Below are 19462 nucleotides of genomic sequence, written 5' to 3' on the forward strand. Positions count from 1 at the left end.
TAAATACCTAATAAATGATAAAACATATATATTCAATACATTTTATTTTAAATTCTACAAGTAGTTATATGTAGTTATGACTTGTTCGTACAACTGACATAATATTTGTGGTTGTTTTTTGTTTTTAGATAATAATATTTATTATTTAAGCTATTTTTAGCTATTTTTATATTTCTTTTTCTAATGTATAGGAAAATGTACCTATTATTATACGCACGGACATGCGGGCGTCGTCTCCGCCGCGTTGATATCGGTGACGGTGGCGACTGGCGACGGCCCGTGGCTGGTCTGCCACATATTATTATCTTATAATAATTTATTATACTTGTATATATAATATACATATTACATATTATCAAATATCACATAATACGATTATATGAATATGAAATCAATATATGATTACTGATTAATATTAAGTAAATTATTTTTAATTAATTGTTGAATGTGTTAAAATAAAAATTTACAAAAAATCCTTGCCATTTTTTTTTCCTTGTAATTTCCTTACATTAAGTCATTAAGAACACTATTTTATAAAATTTTAAAAAAGGCCTATTGGGGGGGGATCTGACCCCCACATCCCCCCCCCTTGTATACGCCCCTGGTGCCAGCTATTTTGGTGACCTTATCGATGTTTGCATGTTCCCTATTTAAAAATAACTGCTTGTTAGTTGTTACTTAAACAGTTAATTTCAAAGAAAAAAACCACGTGAATCATTACATTATAAAAATTTAATAAATTTGACACTATCATAATTATTAAAAGACCCCAATTCTGAGCATTTTATTATGTGCTTTTGAAAATAGTTTTTAAGCATAATTTTTTTATGAGAAATTTGTTGGTGATAATCGGTTGATTTCATTTGTTTTACATGCTGCACATAGGTCTGTTCCCGGTTCGGAGACGATAAATATTTAATTGAATTCGTTGAAGAAAATAGGAGTTTTATTCTAGCTCGTCTTCTATGCGATCTATCGAGAATTTGAAATATTTCGATACTAATAGCACAATTTTTGACCGATAAATGATAAATCCCATATATCGTCTCTTCTTCGCCAGTAGCCTACGGCAACCATAGGATAAAGATACGGCAAACACGGATTTCAAAGTGTCGTGACGTTGGCGTAACGATTTTTTGCCCGTCTCTAGGGCCCTCCCGCTTCTGTAAGGGTGGGGGCGGCCAGCGCGCGCATGCACGCTCGCACGACAGTGCAGCCCGCGAACGACGTTGAGAGAGGTGTGAGTGAGAGACACCGTCGGTGGGGATAACGCCGGCTACCGACTGACTATAGGTGCGATTTCCTTTCACCGACGTCCGCAACCGCTGATATACCGACAACACCGGGAGCTAATCCGGCGTGTCCCGTGCACCACTCACCAATCACCACAGTCCGCAAGCATTTCTAGCGATCTCGTTCAATCGACTGCCGACGTCCGTGCCAGCACGTTCACCACCGCCGCTGTAGTCACTCCACAACTCTGGGTTTTTCCGTATCCAAGTGTCCGGCTCCACAGTCTTGCACCACCACCCGTGAAATGTCATCGTCCGACCGTTTGGGACAGTACCCTCAGGGTTCCGCCGTGTCCATATCGCCGGCCACCATCAGTGGACTCGATCAGCTGAGGGATGGACGGCTGAACAAGGTATGAAACGCAACGATATTTAAATATTTTTTATTTTATTTCTACTCTTTTCTTCGGTTTTGAGACTTTTGAGTCGACGTTTTTTTTTCGCAACCATCAGAAAAACGATGATTCGTCACGTTACGTCTCGCGAAAAGGAGGTCGCATCGGTACGCGCGGGGTTTGTGTGAGTTGCGCGTTTTTTAGCCGCGGGAAATTCAAAAATTTAACTCGCTCACTAGTGATATAGTTATAGTCACTACTTACCTGCGCCCAAAGACTGAAAATGATCATATAGATACACATTGTGCTGTTACATGTTATGTGGAATTATCACACTTTTGTATTTTATTTTCATTGAACGTTTTGAAGTGTTTATTCAATTAAATATTAATTTGTTTACCTTTTTATTTCGTAATATTATGAATTTTTTTCCAAGTTGAATATAACTTATATTATGAGTAATAAATAATATGTATTATTTTAGTACGTCCTAGTGACGTAATTTTCTAATGATATCAATTTGATTTTCAAATTATTTATAGCCTACTTACTTGTAAATTATCAATTATTTTTTTTAATTGATCATATTTAAGTAATATTTGTCTTTTAGATACCAAATAAAATTTTATTTTAATAAGGTAGGTAGATAACTAAAAATTTTAAAAACTAATTGTATTAAGTACTTGTGATTTACCTACATTTAAAAAAAAATTTTAATTTTTTATATCTATCTTAGGAGTTATTTGGTAAAAAAAAATATTACAAGTAGGTAACGATTAAATTTTAAATATATAAATATATATTATTATTATATAGGTAATTATTTATTAAAAATTATGATTGTAAATTCACAATATTATTAGGTAGGTACCTATATATTGACTACCTACATAGAATAAATTTAGAATTTTTAATAAACGCCTTAATATATTTAGGTAAAATATTAAATTTTGTTTAACTAAGAATAACATGTAGTTAACTATATACCTAAGTAATACATTTTCCATCAACAAAATATATTCTTTAAAAATGTTATTTTTATTTATATTTATTATGGTATTATAATAACCAGAATAATAACTATTATTAAATGATTTTAATTATTTTTAGGATTAGATAGTGGCATATACTTTATTAGTTATAAATTATAATAAAATATCAAGTAGGTACTTAATGATTATGTATAACAACTCTTGATAACAAATTCAATGTTATGTGCATTTGTTATTGAATTATTTTATTATTTCAAATATAATTGACATAATTGAAATATAGTAAAAATGTTAAATTACAAATATTTATTTCAAATATTTTGTTTTTTTGAAATCTACTTATTGGCTATTATATCCATTATAATTGATTATCATTGCTTAAAATTATAAATAATCATTATATTATTTCTTAAATACTCTGTATAACAGTAAATATGTGTTTGAATTAATAGAAAAAAATTAGAATTCATATTTGAATACCTACTCAATATTTATTTAAATAATGTAAAATTTATTTGTATATTTTTTTATAATGGCACATTTGATTGGATCCTAGGAAGAAAATAGGATCATTCAAACTATTAACTTTATAAAATTAATTAATATATTCTGCCTACTTATACAACTTAGTATAAATTCCATGTATTATACCTAGATATTTTTATATGTATATAAATAAATATTTTTTAGCATATGCCATTGGCTTGACCGAAGCTTATTCAGTTATTCCTAATATAAATAAAAAACAATTTAAAATATAAGTAATCTATGCTTGAATCTATGGTAGTTTATATAAATTATAATTGATCAAATAGGAATTTTTGTTTTTTATTTTTATATTTTACAGAAGTATTCTGCATTAAGAAAAAAAATACAAAAAACAATTATTTAGAGTTACATAATTGAATATAATATAATATATATTTAAAGAAAAAAATTTATATAGAATAGAATAACAATATAAAAAAAATATGTTTAAATAATTTTATTTGAATACTTTAAAGGTCTGTAAATACATAATAATGACAACTATAATAAATATTTTATGTACTTGATTATCATGAATCCTACTTTGAAATAACTTGGACAACCTGTTATCTTGAAGGTCTTATAGCAATTATTATACATTTTTTAAGGATAAAATAATTGCATAATATGCTTGTTTTATTTTATATTATTGTAACCGCAAGAATGTGACTTATTATGTTTGTACTCTGGTCAGAATATACAATTATTGTGGCTTAAGAAAAACCACAGAACTTGATATTCGTATTTTGGTAGATTGAGTTTATAAACTAGTTTAAAAAATAGGTCTTACCTTATTTTAATTTTTTTTAGAATTTTTTATTGCTCGTTTTAGGGGAATTCATTCAAGAAATTAATTTATCACAACTTTTAACTTCTTAACTCAGTATAATAAATACATAATACAAATGTAATAATTCATATAGATGTAGTCTAACCAACATTGTTATAATTTATATTATAGTCAAGTAAATTAGGATTCTAACTTTCTAATAAACTGTGATTTTGTTATCTTAATTTGTTCAATTTACATCTATGTATATTTATTATATATACCTATTTACTAATTAAAGTATCGTTATATTTTTATAATTAATATCAATATTTAATGACCATCATATAATTATGGTACAATTGTGGCATTGACATTGTATATTTATATAAATATTTTAGAATTTGTAATGAAGCGTAATTTGTTAATTGCAAGTCATTCTTGTTTCATGTGTATACAACAAAATACAATGCGTTCCGTGTTGAATTGATTTTCTAACGTATCCAATTTATGACTACTTAGAGATACTTAATTTATAATGGCATGTTCATAGTATGTTTATTAAAAATGTAAAAAATACCAAAATATTAAATAAAATTAATTTGTAATTTTCACGTTAAACTTGTCTTTCAAGCCTATTCAACATTCACATATTTAATGTGTACATTATGCCTTATGAGTTATGACTTTATGAACTTAAATTTTACTTATATTATACATATGAAAAGTTAACTTAGTTTTGATACAAGCACAAAGAATAACTAGTTAGTAAACATATTAGGTATATTTTACAATTATTGTTTTCAGCTTTCAATAACTTTGTTTAGTAATGGAATGTGTAAGAATCAAATTATATGGATAATTCTATAGATAATTTCTTAATTTGTGTTGTTCTTTTGATTAAATATTAGAAACAAGTAAAAATATATGTGCCTAATGTATTGTTGATTGAAATTATAGAAATTGTATAAGTCATGATAATGCAATTTCCTGGTGAAAGTGATAAAAAAAGACATTACCGAATGAGCATTTTTTATAAGGTTAACGATTTTTTATAATAAAAATTGTTGGTGCGCATAAAGTGGTGTTAACCTGAATGAGAGTATAATATAATTTATTCTATATTAATAGCCAATTTTAAGGTTTAAAATACCTTCAAAGGCCTTTAGTCAAGGACGGACTGGGACCCACTATTAATGAAAAAAAAATTGGCCCTATACTATTACAACCTAAACTTTTAGAACTTAATTTTTGACTTTTGGTTACTCACCAATCACTATAATCAACAAGTGATAAATGTTTTTAAAATTACAATTTATTAGAGATAATATTAATTTGTTAGTTATTTTTATTGTAGTTTAAATCATAAATCATAGATAAAATGTAGAGAATAAATTTGATAGATAGATGGATCATTTTTAGTTTGATATACAATAATTTAAGAAGTAATTAATCGTTTCAGTAGGTAACTCATAGTAAACTTATTTACAACAATTTATTTATTTGTACTTACATCGACCGAACTTGGTGAATTTTTGGCTACAGCCATATTTTTTTTTTACATGTTTTCTAGTTGAAACAAATTTTTAATTTTTCGTATTCTAAAGCAATATATTTTTTGAAGTAGCTATAATTATATAACTGATATATTAAAATAAAATTTTGGATGAGTAGTTGAATTGTTTATGGGTTTATAATCACGGGCCCGGAATTAAATGCCCTTAAAACTTTCCAAAACTGCTCTGAAAATAGCAAAAATGTACCAAAAAATTGTTTTTTACAATTCTTGATCAAACATAAATACAAACTTAACGAAATAAACGCGATTATTGTGTAACACTGACATTGGTCAAGTTATAACAGTCGTTAAACTGTAGATAGTAGATAGATAAAGTCGTTATCGACGTGTCAAAATCATAAAAAGTATGATCAACAAATTATGAATGGTTGGAACAAAATGTTTTAAACTAGGTACCAATAAAGTTCAATCTAAAAATGTACCTATATCATGTATAAATTAATGCACTAAAAATTAAAGAAATTACATTAATTATTGCTCAAAAAACGCTAAAACTGATAAAAAATGCAAAATAAAAGTTAAGTTTTCAATTCTTTGATGTATGAAACGGATTTTGTTCTTGAAAATCATTGCTGGAGAAAAAATAATGCATTTTGCATTAAAATGTGGGCCCTTAGGTATAAGTAGGTATTTAAAGTTTATTTGAGTGGAGTGGATCATGTTGGTCTACTACCAAGGTGTTCTAAATAGAAAAGGGCCTAAAAAAATTGTCAAAAATAAAAATATTATACCAGGTAGATAATTTTGTACATAATATGACACCAGCCCACTGTGCAATTGCATTGTAGCACAGTGGCCCAGTCCGCCCCTGCATTTAGTCCATAATCTATTACTATTTACAACATATATGCATTATTGACTATCAGACTGTACCAGGGTTGGTATGTTTAAAGATATATAAACAAAATAATTTTTGATTTTTTTCGAATGCAATTTATGTACACGCTTTAATACAATTTAGAAATAGTATGAAAAAATAATTGATTATTACTTGTTCCATAAATTTTAGTGGATCTTGTGAATGTTGTTACTACTTACTTGTTATAATGTTATTAGTTAAATAATAAACATTTTAAGATATCATAAGTTATGAATTCATAAACTAGTGACTAGTGGCTTGTGCTAATAACAAAAAAATCCGAATTCATTTATAAAAAAAATGAATGTGCCACTCTCTTCTTGACATTTATATTATTTAATTTTCTATACCTAACACTTTAACACAACATAATGGACTTATGAGATATGAGTTATGACTTTTTATAACGTTGTTGCTAATGTTGCAGCATAATACATATAATAAAAAAGGAGAGCAAGTTCAAGAATGATCATTGATCATATAATAATATATTATTATGTGATCCATATGTCTATGTGAACGTATAAATGAACACAAAGGAACGAAAAGGAAATGTACAATGACTGTTAACCTTCCTATGTACTGATTTTCATTTCATTTTATGGATTTAGACATGTAGTTAAAACTCGTAATGATGTGATTTATATTGTGCTCAAACCTAATTCTATAATGATACGATTTTACTCGTAAAAATCTAAATAAAGTATGTCCTATATTGACGGTTTTCTTCTTACACTAACCGATTTTCTCCGCGTTTTTAAATATAATTCATTATTTAATGCTATTTATACCAACAGGCAATGAATTAATAATTCCATCGAATATAAATACCTACTAATAAATACCCTCTCTTTGGGGCATTAGTCATGAAAATACATATTATAATAAAAACCTGTACGCAACTACTGTAGTCAATATATTAGATTATATATAGCCTATATATAGGTAATGTTTATAACGACGACCTTGCAGGTTTTTAAAAGTATATAGCGTTGTCTATTATGTGCGTGTCGTATAATATACATAATAGGTATGCGTATGTTTGTATCAAAGATTTATTTTCTAGTTACTTTAAAGTTTTTTTTTAAATTTAGATATGTTATTTGGATATTATATTATTTTACAGTGGTATTATTTAGCGGTAGCAGACCTATCATTGATTAATGTGGTTTGGTACTTTATGTACCAACTGTATACTGTCTCATGGTTTATTTTGTTATATTATGTATTATAGCCGGTATATTATGGTTCATGATGGAAAAAAATTATTTTTACTTTTGTTGATCGCGTCAGACTACAATTTTAAAACATCGATTTTAACTAATTTTATGCAAAAATGCACTACCTCTTAATAATTAATATTCGATATGAGTAAATGACGTAAGTGCAAGTGCATTTACTTCAATTTTTGAAAATTGTGTATTATTATTATTTTATCTTTATGACTTTATCATTGTTATTGTTATTATTTTACAGATATCTATAAAAAAAACAATTATTTATAACCATTGTTGTGTTTAAGTCGTTTAGGGATAAGGAATTTAATATGCTATTCATTAAAATTAAACTCAATAATTAATTAACCTCCCCGTGACCTATTACGTGACTTAATATATCGAGGCATATAATCCTTTGTAAAATTCAAAACATTTAAATATTAAATAAATCATAAAATCGTTTTCAATTCCAGGATTACACATATTAATAAAATATGGACTTACATTAAGTTAACCACCAATCAAGTATTATATAAAAAGTATTACATTTATATAATCAAAATGTGAATTGAATTGGCCGATTTTGTTAACATAAATGCTTATTGCTTATAGGTAGCATATCATATTATTATTAAAGCTATCCTCATAAATTTTGACGAAATTTACTTGTTTGATATGGTTAAAGCTTTCAAACTTTCGAATAACCATCAAACACGCAGTTATAAATTATATAATACACTGCGTCTTGGTTAAATATATTATGTATTATTTTGACTCTTTTATACCTAAATATGTACATGCCTAATATACTATATGCCCTACGAGTGCGAAATGTTATCGGTTACACTACGAAAGTACTAAATCGATTAGAATGTAATTTCGAAAACTTAAAACGTATAATAATATAACATTATAGATGTGTATCATTATTAATGTACTACTCTGAGCTCAGACTTCAGGTGGCATGGGATAATATTTTGACGGACGTATGTAGTTCAGAGGTCAGTGTCATTGCCACAAGGGCATTACAAAGGCAAATATGATACACCTCTCGTTAGCTGATTTATTAAAAATGTTCTTCTTTAACCCGTAAATATATTAAACGCAATGTCGTTCATATCATACCTTACGCTAAAAACACATATTTAAATTTTGTGAGCATTGCACTGTCACGGAGTCAATATTTTACCAATTACTACCATGAATGACATAATATCAACACGTTGAACATAAATATTAGAGTCATAGCCTCTATATATTTATACATTTCGGATACCTAACTATCGAACGGTTATAATATTATGTTCTTCATTAATTATTAATAACTATAATAAGTTATAACACGTTAGCTTATTTATTTTTTGTAATATTATTTTATACACAACGCTGCCACCTTATTATATATTTGTATGTTTAAGGTGGACTTTCCTATGGCTACATAAATTATGATTTTATAATATAATATAGTGCAAATGTATAATAGGTATAGGTAGGTAGGTACATAAAGTCGATGTTTTTAATCCCCAGGGCAGTAAGTTGGTCAGCAGCGTACATGTTATATTGTATTGTTGTTGTTACATGTTGCATATTTAAAAAGGTGTAGGTAGTTACCGTTTTTTTTATCTTAATCGCGTACCTACTTGGTACCTAATAATATCCATACATTCACTTTTATGCATTTCATTTTTAACCCATTATAATAACCTACCTGTTGTTATTGTGTATTTATGGTACTATGGTGTAATAAAAAGAGAGCTAATGTCTACAATCTATACATGAAGAAAATCGATTATTGTTTAAAAAAAATAACATATTATAATGTTGCCTTATTCACACATTGCATTTTCTGTCTAGTAATTTCTTTTTAACATTCCTGAATTAAATTTATGAATTAACTAAAAAAAAAAAAAAAGATTTTGTGTCTTAACAGTATTTCATACAATATTGATTTTTAATTTGACATTAAATTATTATACAATATAAATACATTGTAATATTGTATGTTTATATAAAAAACATAATGTTATAATGTTATATTAAATAAATATATATACGATGCACATAAGATTGATAGCAACATAAAAATATATGATATAATTAATAAAGATAGCAAAAAATAAAAAGTTATAACTTAAATATTTTTCATTTATTTTATTTATGCAATTATGTCTATCATTGACTGTTGGTTTGAACTTGAATGTTAACCTTTTACTTCATTAATTAATGTTAAAATGTACCGCGGGTATACTTTAAAAATATATTAATTATTTAAACTTTTATTATTAATTAAATACGATTTAATGTAAATTGATGTTCGGCAGTCTATTAATAATATGCGTATAGAACACAAGGAGTGATAGGGATTATCGAATACATACAATATACCTATTGATAATAATATGTATAATATTATTATTAACTAGTCAATGTCAATTATGAATTTGGTATAGCCGGTATAGGTAAACGAAATTGTAAAACCATATATTGAATTTTAAGGAGAAAATAATATAATAAATAAATGTATACATATGTAGACTTATTAATTTAATGTTTTTCATTTTTTTCTTTTTTAACAAAATATGCGAACAAGTAAAATGTATTATTATTATTTATTATATTATTATTACATAATACGTCATTATAAAGTATTACAAATTCTTAGGCTGACATTTATCTTAAATTACAGTTTTAGAAATCAAAGGTTTTGCAATTATATTAGGTATGTGTTTGTTATGTAAGTTGCTGTACCTAAGCTTGCTGTAAATTGTGTAGTAACCCATGATTGTATCTTTACGTTAACTAGCAGAATTAGGAAGTTTCACCATAACGGTGAGTCGGAGAACAATCTAATCACCGTTCAACCCACTTATAATTACCTACTTGCAGTAAGATCAAATATCAATATCAGAAAATCAACTTCGTTGTTTTCCAACTTAGTCGTCTAGAAATTTAATTTATTTGCGATCAGATATTGATGTATAGACTATATTATAATATGCATATTTGATTATTATTAATTTTAATTTGCTAACAAATTCAATTTCGTAGGTATCAAAAATATTGAGTAGGTATTAGATATATCTTCGACTGATGCAATGTGGTGGGTACAACCCTACAACTTATTTTAACGATTGTTTGTTCGAGATTTTAAATATTTTTAAGACTAAAAGATATCATAATCTATTAATAAATTATTGTAAGGTATTATCGTAATTCTGTTGTTGACGAATTTTTTACTGAACATAACATTAAACTAAAATGTCGCTTTTATAATTGAATAATTAAAATATTGTTTTGAATTTAACTTTTTTTTTTTTTTAAGGCTTCAATTACAAAGATTATTAGCCTAGTGAAATTTACAAACTAAAAGTTTTATACAATATTAAAAAGAGAAAAGAAACATATGATGTATACAGGAAATTTAAAGTTAATCGTCTAAACCAATTACTTTAAAAAAATTAAAATATTGGCGATGTTGTTTTGGTTGAGGGCTTCTTCGAGTGATGTAGGATTTTTGAGATGACGATGACGTGAAGATGCAAATTTGGGGCAGTTGATGATTATGTGTTCAATTGATAGGGGCATGTTGCATGAGTCGCACATTGGTCTGGGTTCCTTAGTGGAATTTAACTTTGGTTTATATAATATCATCGATATTATCATTAACCTTTAGTGACACAACCGGTATCAGACTACATAGTTGCTTGCGCGGGTAATTTTTTTCCTTTCGAATAATAATATTTTTAATAGTTTTATTGATTACCAAGTGTTTATTATTATATTATTATATTTAATATATTTTTTTTACTCTATATTGAAGTAGGTATAATAATTGTTACGTAGATACGAACTAATTAATTTCGAATTTGTATGTAAAATTATAAAAAAAAATTTTGACATTTATTGTGGTTATACGATAATTACTAAAATATAGCATAACTCAATGGAGTATGGAAAATTCATAAAAATAATTTACACTTAACAGCATATTAAAAGTAGAATGGGGTAGATAAATAGATTACCCCGTGCGAGGCGTCACCAAAGATTAATGATTAGAAGATCTTTTGGTAATTTATCATTTATAATACAGGACAGAAAAATGTATTTTCAATACAAGGTTTTCTTTTGAAGATAAATGCGGTATAATTCAATACTTACACTTATTATCTATATATATATGATCTTTTTGTTGTTATTTGTCCTCTTTGTCAAACACTAAAATACGAGTATTGATATTTATTTACAAAAAAGATTGTACTTACTTATTTAAAATGCTATGTACAAATATACCATTTTACTACCTATGCTAATTGAAAATATATCATTTAGGAAATGGCTTTCTCTATCGAAGAAAGACAAGCCCTGGGCATTCATGGGTTGCTGCCACCACGTGTTAAGACACAAGACGAGCAAGTTAAACATGCCTTGGCCAACATCGAACGTTTTAGTGACGACCTGAATAAATATATTTACCTAATGGGTTTACAAGTAAGGATGTATGACAATGATCTAAACCTTGTGTTCTTATCGACTAACACGATTGAATGTATGGTTTTTGCAGGAGAGAAACGAAAAACTTTTCTACAGGGTAATGGCTGAGAACGTAGAAGCATTCATGCCGCTCGTTTACACCCCAACCGTTGGATTGGCGTGTCAAAAGTATGGCCTTATTTTCCAAAAACCCAGAGGACTATTCATATCCATCCATGACGCCGGTCATGTTTATGATATACTGAAGAACTGGTAAATAAATTCATCAATCTATTTTAGGCTGAGAGTGCCACGATAAATTGGTATTTTTAACTTTTGGGGATTACAATTCGGTAATCTTATTATTACGAAAAAAAAAAAATAGACTCACTGGGGGAGGGACGGTAATTGTGTCTATTATTGTCTATTATGAACCAAAGTCCTGTAATACCTGTTTATTTGTTTATTTTTGTAAATGTATTACAATAGTTTGGTATAACCTTGGTTACCAACAGTTTGACAATGTTCGCAGGGGTGGACTGGCTAGGTTAGCGGGTGAGCGATTACTGACAGGCTTGGCGAAAAATCGGGATAATTGAATAAATGTGAGCCTATAACTTATAAATATTTTATTATTAGCCCAAAATTGGGTCAAATTTTCTGTTTTCCCGGGGCTAATTTTTATTCTTAGTCCGCCCCTGAATGTTTGCTCAAAATTGTTTTTCATCCTATAATTTTTGCCACAATGATTTATCGTTGAATTTAAATTTTACACATTCTTTACAGTTACCTCAATGACGAAGTACACTCGAAACCTACAACTGTACAGCAGTGCGGTTAATTTTTTGAAAACTTTTTTAATTTCATATTACTGAGCAGAATATATTAATGTGTAAAAAGGGGGAAAGCAAGTAACCCCTCTGCTATACAGTAGGTATCGAGCGTACATCGTCATTGAATAACTTGTAAGTCACTGTAATATATTATGTATTAAATTTGAATTAAATGATAAACCGTTGATAACAAAAGTAGATTCTGTGCGTAGACAATCTGACAGCCTAAATTACAAAGTATATCTCGGGGTAGGTTTTAGATTCTGAGCGGAGCAATGAATATATTGATTTTACAATGATGTGTATTTTTTTTTGTGTGTGCACTGCAACTTTACAATATTCATCTAACTAGTCAAAATAATGATTCGATTTTCAACTTCAGTATCTTTTCAGGTGGGAAAGTGAATCTAGTTGATACATTCGGCAGTAAAATTCCCAGTAGCTACCGAAAGGGTCGGTAAAACAAAAAAAAAAATTAAGGAAATACAGTAATTTTTACACTAAATTTGGTTTTTGGTGTAACTTAACAAAATATTAACAAAAAATGAATAGTGTAATACAAGTTCCTCGTAAGATGTCGTTAGTGGATATTAAAACAAAAGTTGAGCGTAAATCCACAATAATACTTTATGAGCGCCTGAAGTTTAAATTGTGTCAAAATTCGTAAAAAACATGAATATTTGCAAATAATTTGAGTTAGAAATTCATAAAAACTTTTCTTTTTATATCTAAGATTTTAACATTTAATACAAAATCCCTCATAAGTTTTATCAAAAAAATAACGTCAAAATGACAAATTTCAGTTTGTATATCAAAATTACTATCAAAAAAATATTTTACTTCAGAATATAAAATTAAAAATGCATTGTTATTCGAGAAAAAATTCAAAAACTTCAAAATGATAAAAAATAGTAATCGGTTCCACTGTCTAAAAAATTATTTTCCAAAAATGTTAGTAGTTTTTGGGATAATAGTTTTTACTGTTAAAAAATTCACCCAGAATATGAATAATTTTATATTTATATTCTTACAAGAAGACTATATAATAATAGCGATATTTGTAATATATAGGCCTGAACAAGATGTTAGAGCTATTGTTGTCACTGATGGTGAGAGAATCTTAGGGCTTGGTGATCTTGGTGTTTACGGAATGGGTATTCCTGTTGGAAAATTAGCTTTATACACTGCTTTAGCTGGCATCAAACCACACCAATGCCTTCCAGTTACACTCGATTGTGGAACAAATACTCAAGTGAGTTTTTCGTTTGAAAATCTCTAAATGTTGACGTTTATTATATTTTGACTTTTAATTAATACTTTTCAACAGCTCCTGTTGGACGATCCTGATTATGTTGGTTCTAGGCAAAAACGTGTCACTGGTCAGCAGTATGATGATTTCATTGATGAATTTATGCAAGCTGCTGTGAGACGTTATGGACAAAATTGTCTAATTCAAGTAATGCTTGTTTTATATTTATTTTCTAAGATGTTTTCTTAGATTTTAACAAAATATGTATTTTAGTTTGAAGACTTTGGAAATTCTAATGCTTTCCGATTTTTGGATAAATACCGTAACAAATATTGCACATTTAACGACGACATTCAAGGAACTGCTTCTGTAGCATTAGCTGGTCTTTTTGCTTCTCTCCGGATCACCAAAACTAGATTATCAGACAATGTGATTTTATTCCAAGGCGCTGGAGAGGTACCTAATTAATATTTATTATTCATAATATAAAAGATTTTTTCATTTTTTTGTCATCCTTAAATGTATTATAGACAGAAACAATTGATAAAATTCCAACATTGTATAATATATAATATTATACTTAGTATTTAAAATTAACAAAAATCTTATAAATATATTCTTATTTTATACTAGTAGCCCTACCTACCTAACCCTTTATTAATTTTCAACATGGAATTACAGTGGGTTCCGCTTAATGTGATCACTTTGGTGCAGGTAATTTTGATTCTATTAACCGGTTGATTCTATAAAACATTTACAACATTTTTTTCATAATTCAATCTTTTAATACAATTACATTTTTATTTAAATTTACATACATATTTAATAATTTATAACACATAAAATTATTTATTTTTACATTTTTTTTTATTTAATGGTTCTATATTTAGTTATACATTTATGCTTAAATTAAAATTAAAATTACATAAATACGTTTAAAACAAATTAAAGAAGCTATCTATTTTTGATTGTACTTGACAGTCTACCAATTTCATTTCCATATTAGCCTGAAATTAAATAAAATCAAATTAAAATTAATATTCATGTTTTTTTGTTTATTTGTTCACAATATATACATTATACATACCTGTAACTTTTAAAACAACTGAAAAGTATTGTTATCGCTGTATTTTTGAACAGCTCCTTTTAACTTTCTCAAATTAATTCTCGTATCTTTTTGAGTGATTTCCTCACATTGGTCTCATCATCTACATCATCAATATTAATTTTTCTTGATTTTTTTTTTTTGCAAATTAGTTAATTCTTTATCAGATAATGCTCCAAGAGTAGGTAAATCTCGATCAATTAAAATCCAATTTTCAAAGTTTGTATCTATGAATTCAACCTCCTGTAATTCTTCTTCGTCTGATTCAATTTGTGAAAACCCAGCTTTTCGAAATCAATTTAAAATGCATTTGGAAGTCACCTTATCCCAAGCATTAACCACCATATGTATAGCTTTTAGCACAGTTATTTTACGAGCTATTTGTGACGCAGGAATTTCACATACATCTATAGTTTCAACAATAAAATTCCGCATTGCTTTTCGATAGTAAGTTTTCATTGTTTTTATAATTCCCTGGTCAAGAGGCTGAATGAGTGACGTAGTGTTTGGTAGTAAAAATTTCAAATCAATGTTTTATAAATTTTGTAAATTCGGATGAGCCGTACAGTTATCAAGAAGTAGTAAAATACGTCTTGGTTTATTTATTTCTCTATCCCATTTTCGTAAAAATTAGACTTGTCATCCAAGCATTTGAATTAGCGTAATAATCGACGGGCAATGTCTTAACACTCCGAAAACAGCGTGGGTTTTTTCTTTTACCAATAATTAAAAGACGTCGTTTATCCGTACCTGTCATGTTGCACGCCAGCATAATTGTAAGTCTGCATTTGTTTTTACATCCATTGTTCGTATTTCCTTTAAAATCAAAAGTATAATCTGGTAGAGCTCGATAATACAGACCAGTTTCGTCTACATTATATACGTCATCAGGTGCATAATTAGACGATGCAATAAAATTCTTTAAGTTATCTTCTGCAGCTTGAAAATCTGTATATTTTTTTTCTCCACATGTTTTTTTGAAAACAATATTGTTTTTGTTTTTCCAACGAGTCAGCCGCCTGATCGTTGGACTAAAATTTTTGTTGGTTTGGGAATTTTTAGAGCTAATGCGACTCCATTTTGAGAATATTTATCCAACTTATCATAACAAATGAGTAAATCTTTTTTTTCTTTTATTGTCAAATCTTTTCGTTTGGTCGACATGTCATTTCAAAAAACACGTCTGATCATGAACTGAATAAACTAAATGACACAAGTACACGACGCACAAATTGAATGACATAATTCAACGTACAACGATATACTGCCGTACGGATAAGTTCAAAAATAAAATGGGTTTTATAAATTAATCAGTTTGAAATACCATAAAAACGATAAGATTGTTCATAAAAGTGATTCAATTATCCGGTACCTAGTGATTCTAATAAAAGGTCAATTTAACATTTGTAACATACAATTTGGTTTGGGATTTTCATTTTTGATTCTAATAAACGATTGATTCTATAAACCAGTGATCACATTAAGCGTAACCCACTGTATTTAAAATATTTAATATTAAATATTAATGCAAAACATTTTACAGGCAGCCTTAGGAATTGCTGAACTATGTGTGATGGCCATGCTTAAGGAAGGTACATCTTTGGAAGAAGCAAGATCAAAAATTTGGCTATTTGATTCCAAAGGTCTTGTAGTGAAAGATCGTCCTGAGGGTGGAATAACTGGACATAAAGTGGAGTACGTCAAAACTGTAGCTCCTGTCAAAGTACTTGCTGAAGCCATCAGAAAAGTTAAACCTACAGTACTTATTGGTGCTGCTGCTATTGGTGGAGTATTTACAAAAGAAATTATACAGGAAATATCGTCATACAATGATCATCCAGTCATCTTTGCCTTGAGCAACCCGACCAGCAAAGCTGAATGTACTGCAGAACAAGCGTACACTCATTCAGGTGTAAGTTTTAGCCACAGATAATTCTCATTAAAATCGTATTAATGGTACAATTAATATACTAGGGCAAAGCCATATTTGCCAGTGGTTCGCCGTTCAACCCGGTCACTTACAAGTCGAAAACTTACTACCCAGGCCAAGGAAACAATTCATATATTTTCCCTGGAGTAGCACTTGGAGTTATTTGTGCTGGAATCAAGACAATATCCGAAGAAGTTTTCATCATTGCTGCTCAAGTATGGGTCATTCACTCATTCATGACATTAAAAATATATTATTTGAATGTGATCTTAATGATTTTTTTTTTTTTTAACTTATCTAGACATTAGCAGCACTTGTGACTGAAGAAGATTTAGAAAACGGCAGTCTATACCCACCATTACAGTCCATACAAGAGTGCTCTTTGAAAATCGCCGACAAAGTAATTGATTACGCATATAAAACTGGTGTGGCCAGTACATTCCCTGAACCAGAAGACAAAATCGAATTCATCAAAGCTCAGCTATACGATTACAGTTATTCCTCAGCGTTGCCACCATTGTATGCTTGGCCAAAACAATAATTTTGTAACTGGATTTTTCTTTTTGAAAGCCAATAACTATAACAATAATGGCTACAGCCCCTTGTTATACCCAGACAAGGTTATCATAGGTTATCATATAACATATTTACACTCAATATACGAAGTTAGTAATTCTATTAATATCAACAACTATGTTGTTAATTTTTGTTGACATTTTTTTATGGGGGTAGGTGAATAGTTTTTATATTTTCTTGGTTACCTTATCTCATTTTATAATAAGTTGTGATTTCATTTCGTTGCGTGTTTGAGTTTGTCGACAGTAGTAGAATTATGTTTGTTTTTAATTGTATACTTTTTATTTGTTAATTAAATTATTCACACTCAAGAACCTAATATTGTTGTAATTAATAATACAGCAATCCTCAAAATAAAATAAACCATTATATAATGAAAAGAAAACCTGTGTTTATATATTACAAGATTTTTCCAATAAAATATTTTTTTTTTTTTGGCTGTTATACAAAATAAAAGTTGGTAACACAATGTAATATTCACATGACCAAATTGACAGTCAGCACTTAACACAATATTTTTTTTATATAATTTAGTTACTTTAATTTAACATTTTTGAAAAAACAAATTTTTACTATTAAATATTTTAGGTTCTAAGTGGAGCAATGAATATATATTGATTTTACAATGATGTGAGTCATTAACTTTGGGAACAGTAAAAATGCTTCAATATTCTTCAACGACATTGTTTCTGGTAGGAAAAGGAATCTAGTTGGTACTTTGAAGGTGTCAAAAGAAAAAAATGTCCAATAGTTTTCATATAGCAATAACAATTATCAATATAAAATAGGTCCTTCAAAATGTTTGTTTTGTAATGGATTTTAAAAATGTTTATATAATCATACCATTTGGGAAAATAAGTGTTCACCTTTTATACTTTTATGGTGGCCAGGGAAGTTATCAAATGCTTTTAACGGTAAACGGGAGCAATGGAACATTAATGATGATCTTCTATTTAGCTCTGTTAATACATAGTGCATTATTATGTATTATTCAGGCTTAATTTTTGTCTCAATAAAATCATTGAAACACTAGACAGAATCTTCAATATGGCAATATACTATTATGTATATAATGTTATTTGAGTGATCAATAATAATTAATTATATTCTTACTAACATAATTAATTATGGAAACAAGGAGGTCTATTGCCGTGTATATGTAATAGAAACAAATATAGGCTACTTAGATACAAAATAAATTCTTGCTATAAGCTGCACGTATTATACGTAGCTAAACGACATATAAGATTTAGTATTCAGTGTCAGAATATGTAATTATAATATATACATTGATACTAAAAAAATGAATCTTCAAGCAGAAACATTGGACTATGAAAATGTTAAGCGTTTCCATTAGGGCTTGGAAGTTGTTGCGTTTGCATGTTTATATTGGGCTATAAGATTGATTGCTAAGTAAGCTTCAAATTAATTTCACGACACTACAAAAAAAAGTATTAAAAGTTTATAGTACATATTTTTGCATATATAAGTAGTGATTTTGTTTTTTTTAGCATATTTTTCAATTTTACTATGCAATCTACCTGCGGTAGATCGCGGACCCCGTGCTGTTTGTACGTAAGTGTATGATTTAACTCTAAAGTATAAAAATTGTACAAAGTTTGTCATTTTTACTTAATTCCACCTTCGGATGATTAATATGATCAATTAATACAAAAGCCTCACGCAACCGTACTAAAATCCGATGAATAAAAAAAAAACAAATTTAAC

The 19462-nt window shown here is 28.2% G+C and overlaps 1 protein-coding gene across 1 annotated transcript; it reads left to right on the plus strand.

Moving 5' to 3' along the window:
• Positions 1–1294: 1294 nt before the first annotated feature.
• On the plus strand, positions 1295–18119 carry LOC132948521 (NADP-dependent malic enzyme-like). The gene is made up of 9 exons (XM_061019026.1): positions 1295–1645; positions 11901–12059; positions 12133–12314; positions 13946–14126; positions 14202–14330; positions 14397–14579; positions 16772–17140; positions 17203–17373; positions 17460–18119. Exons 1-9 carry the CDS (start codon positions 1538–1540, stop codon positions 17697–17699), a joined length of 1722 nt encoding a protein of 573 aa, XP_060875009.1. The 5' UTR covers positions 1295–1537; the 3' UTR covers positions 17700–18119.
• The last annotated feature ends 1343 nt before the right edge of the window (positions 18120–19462 follow it).

This window comes from Metopolophium dirhodum, chromosome 7 (assembly GCF_019925205.1).
Source record: "Metopolophium dirhodum isolate CAU chromosome 7, ASM1992520v1, whole genome shotgun sequence".
Classification (NCBI taxonomy): domain Eukaryota; kingdom Metazoa; phylum Arthropoda; class Insecta; order Hemiptera; family Aphididae; genus Metopolophium; species Metopolophium dirhodum.

Coding starts and splice junctions, on each gene's coding strand:
- LOC132948521 (XM_061019026.1), top strand. CDS start 1,538: ATGTCATCGTCCGACCGTTTGGGACAGTACCCTCAGGGTTCCGCCGTG. Junction 14,127..14,201: donor ATTGTGGAACAAATACTCAA/GTGAGTTTTTCG, acceptor ACTTTTCAACAG/CTCCTGTTGGACGATCCTGA. Junction 14,331..14,396: donor GACAAAATTGTCTAATTCAA/GTAATGCTTGTT, acceptor TATGTATTTTAG/TTTGAAGACTTTGGAAATTC.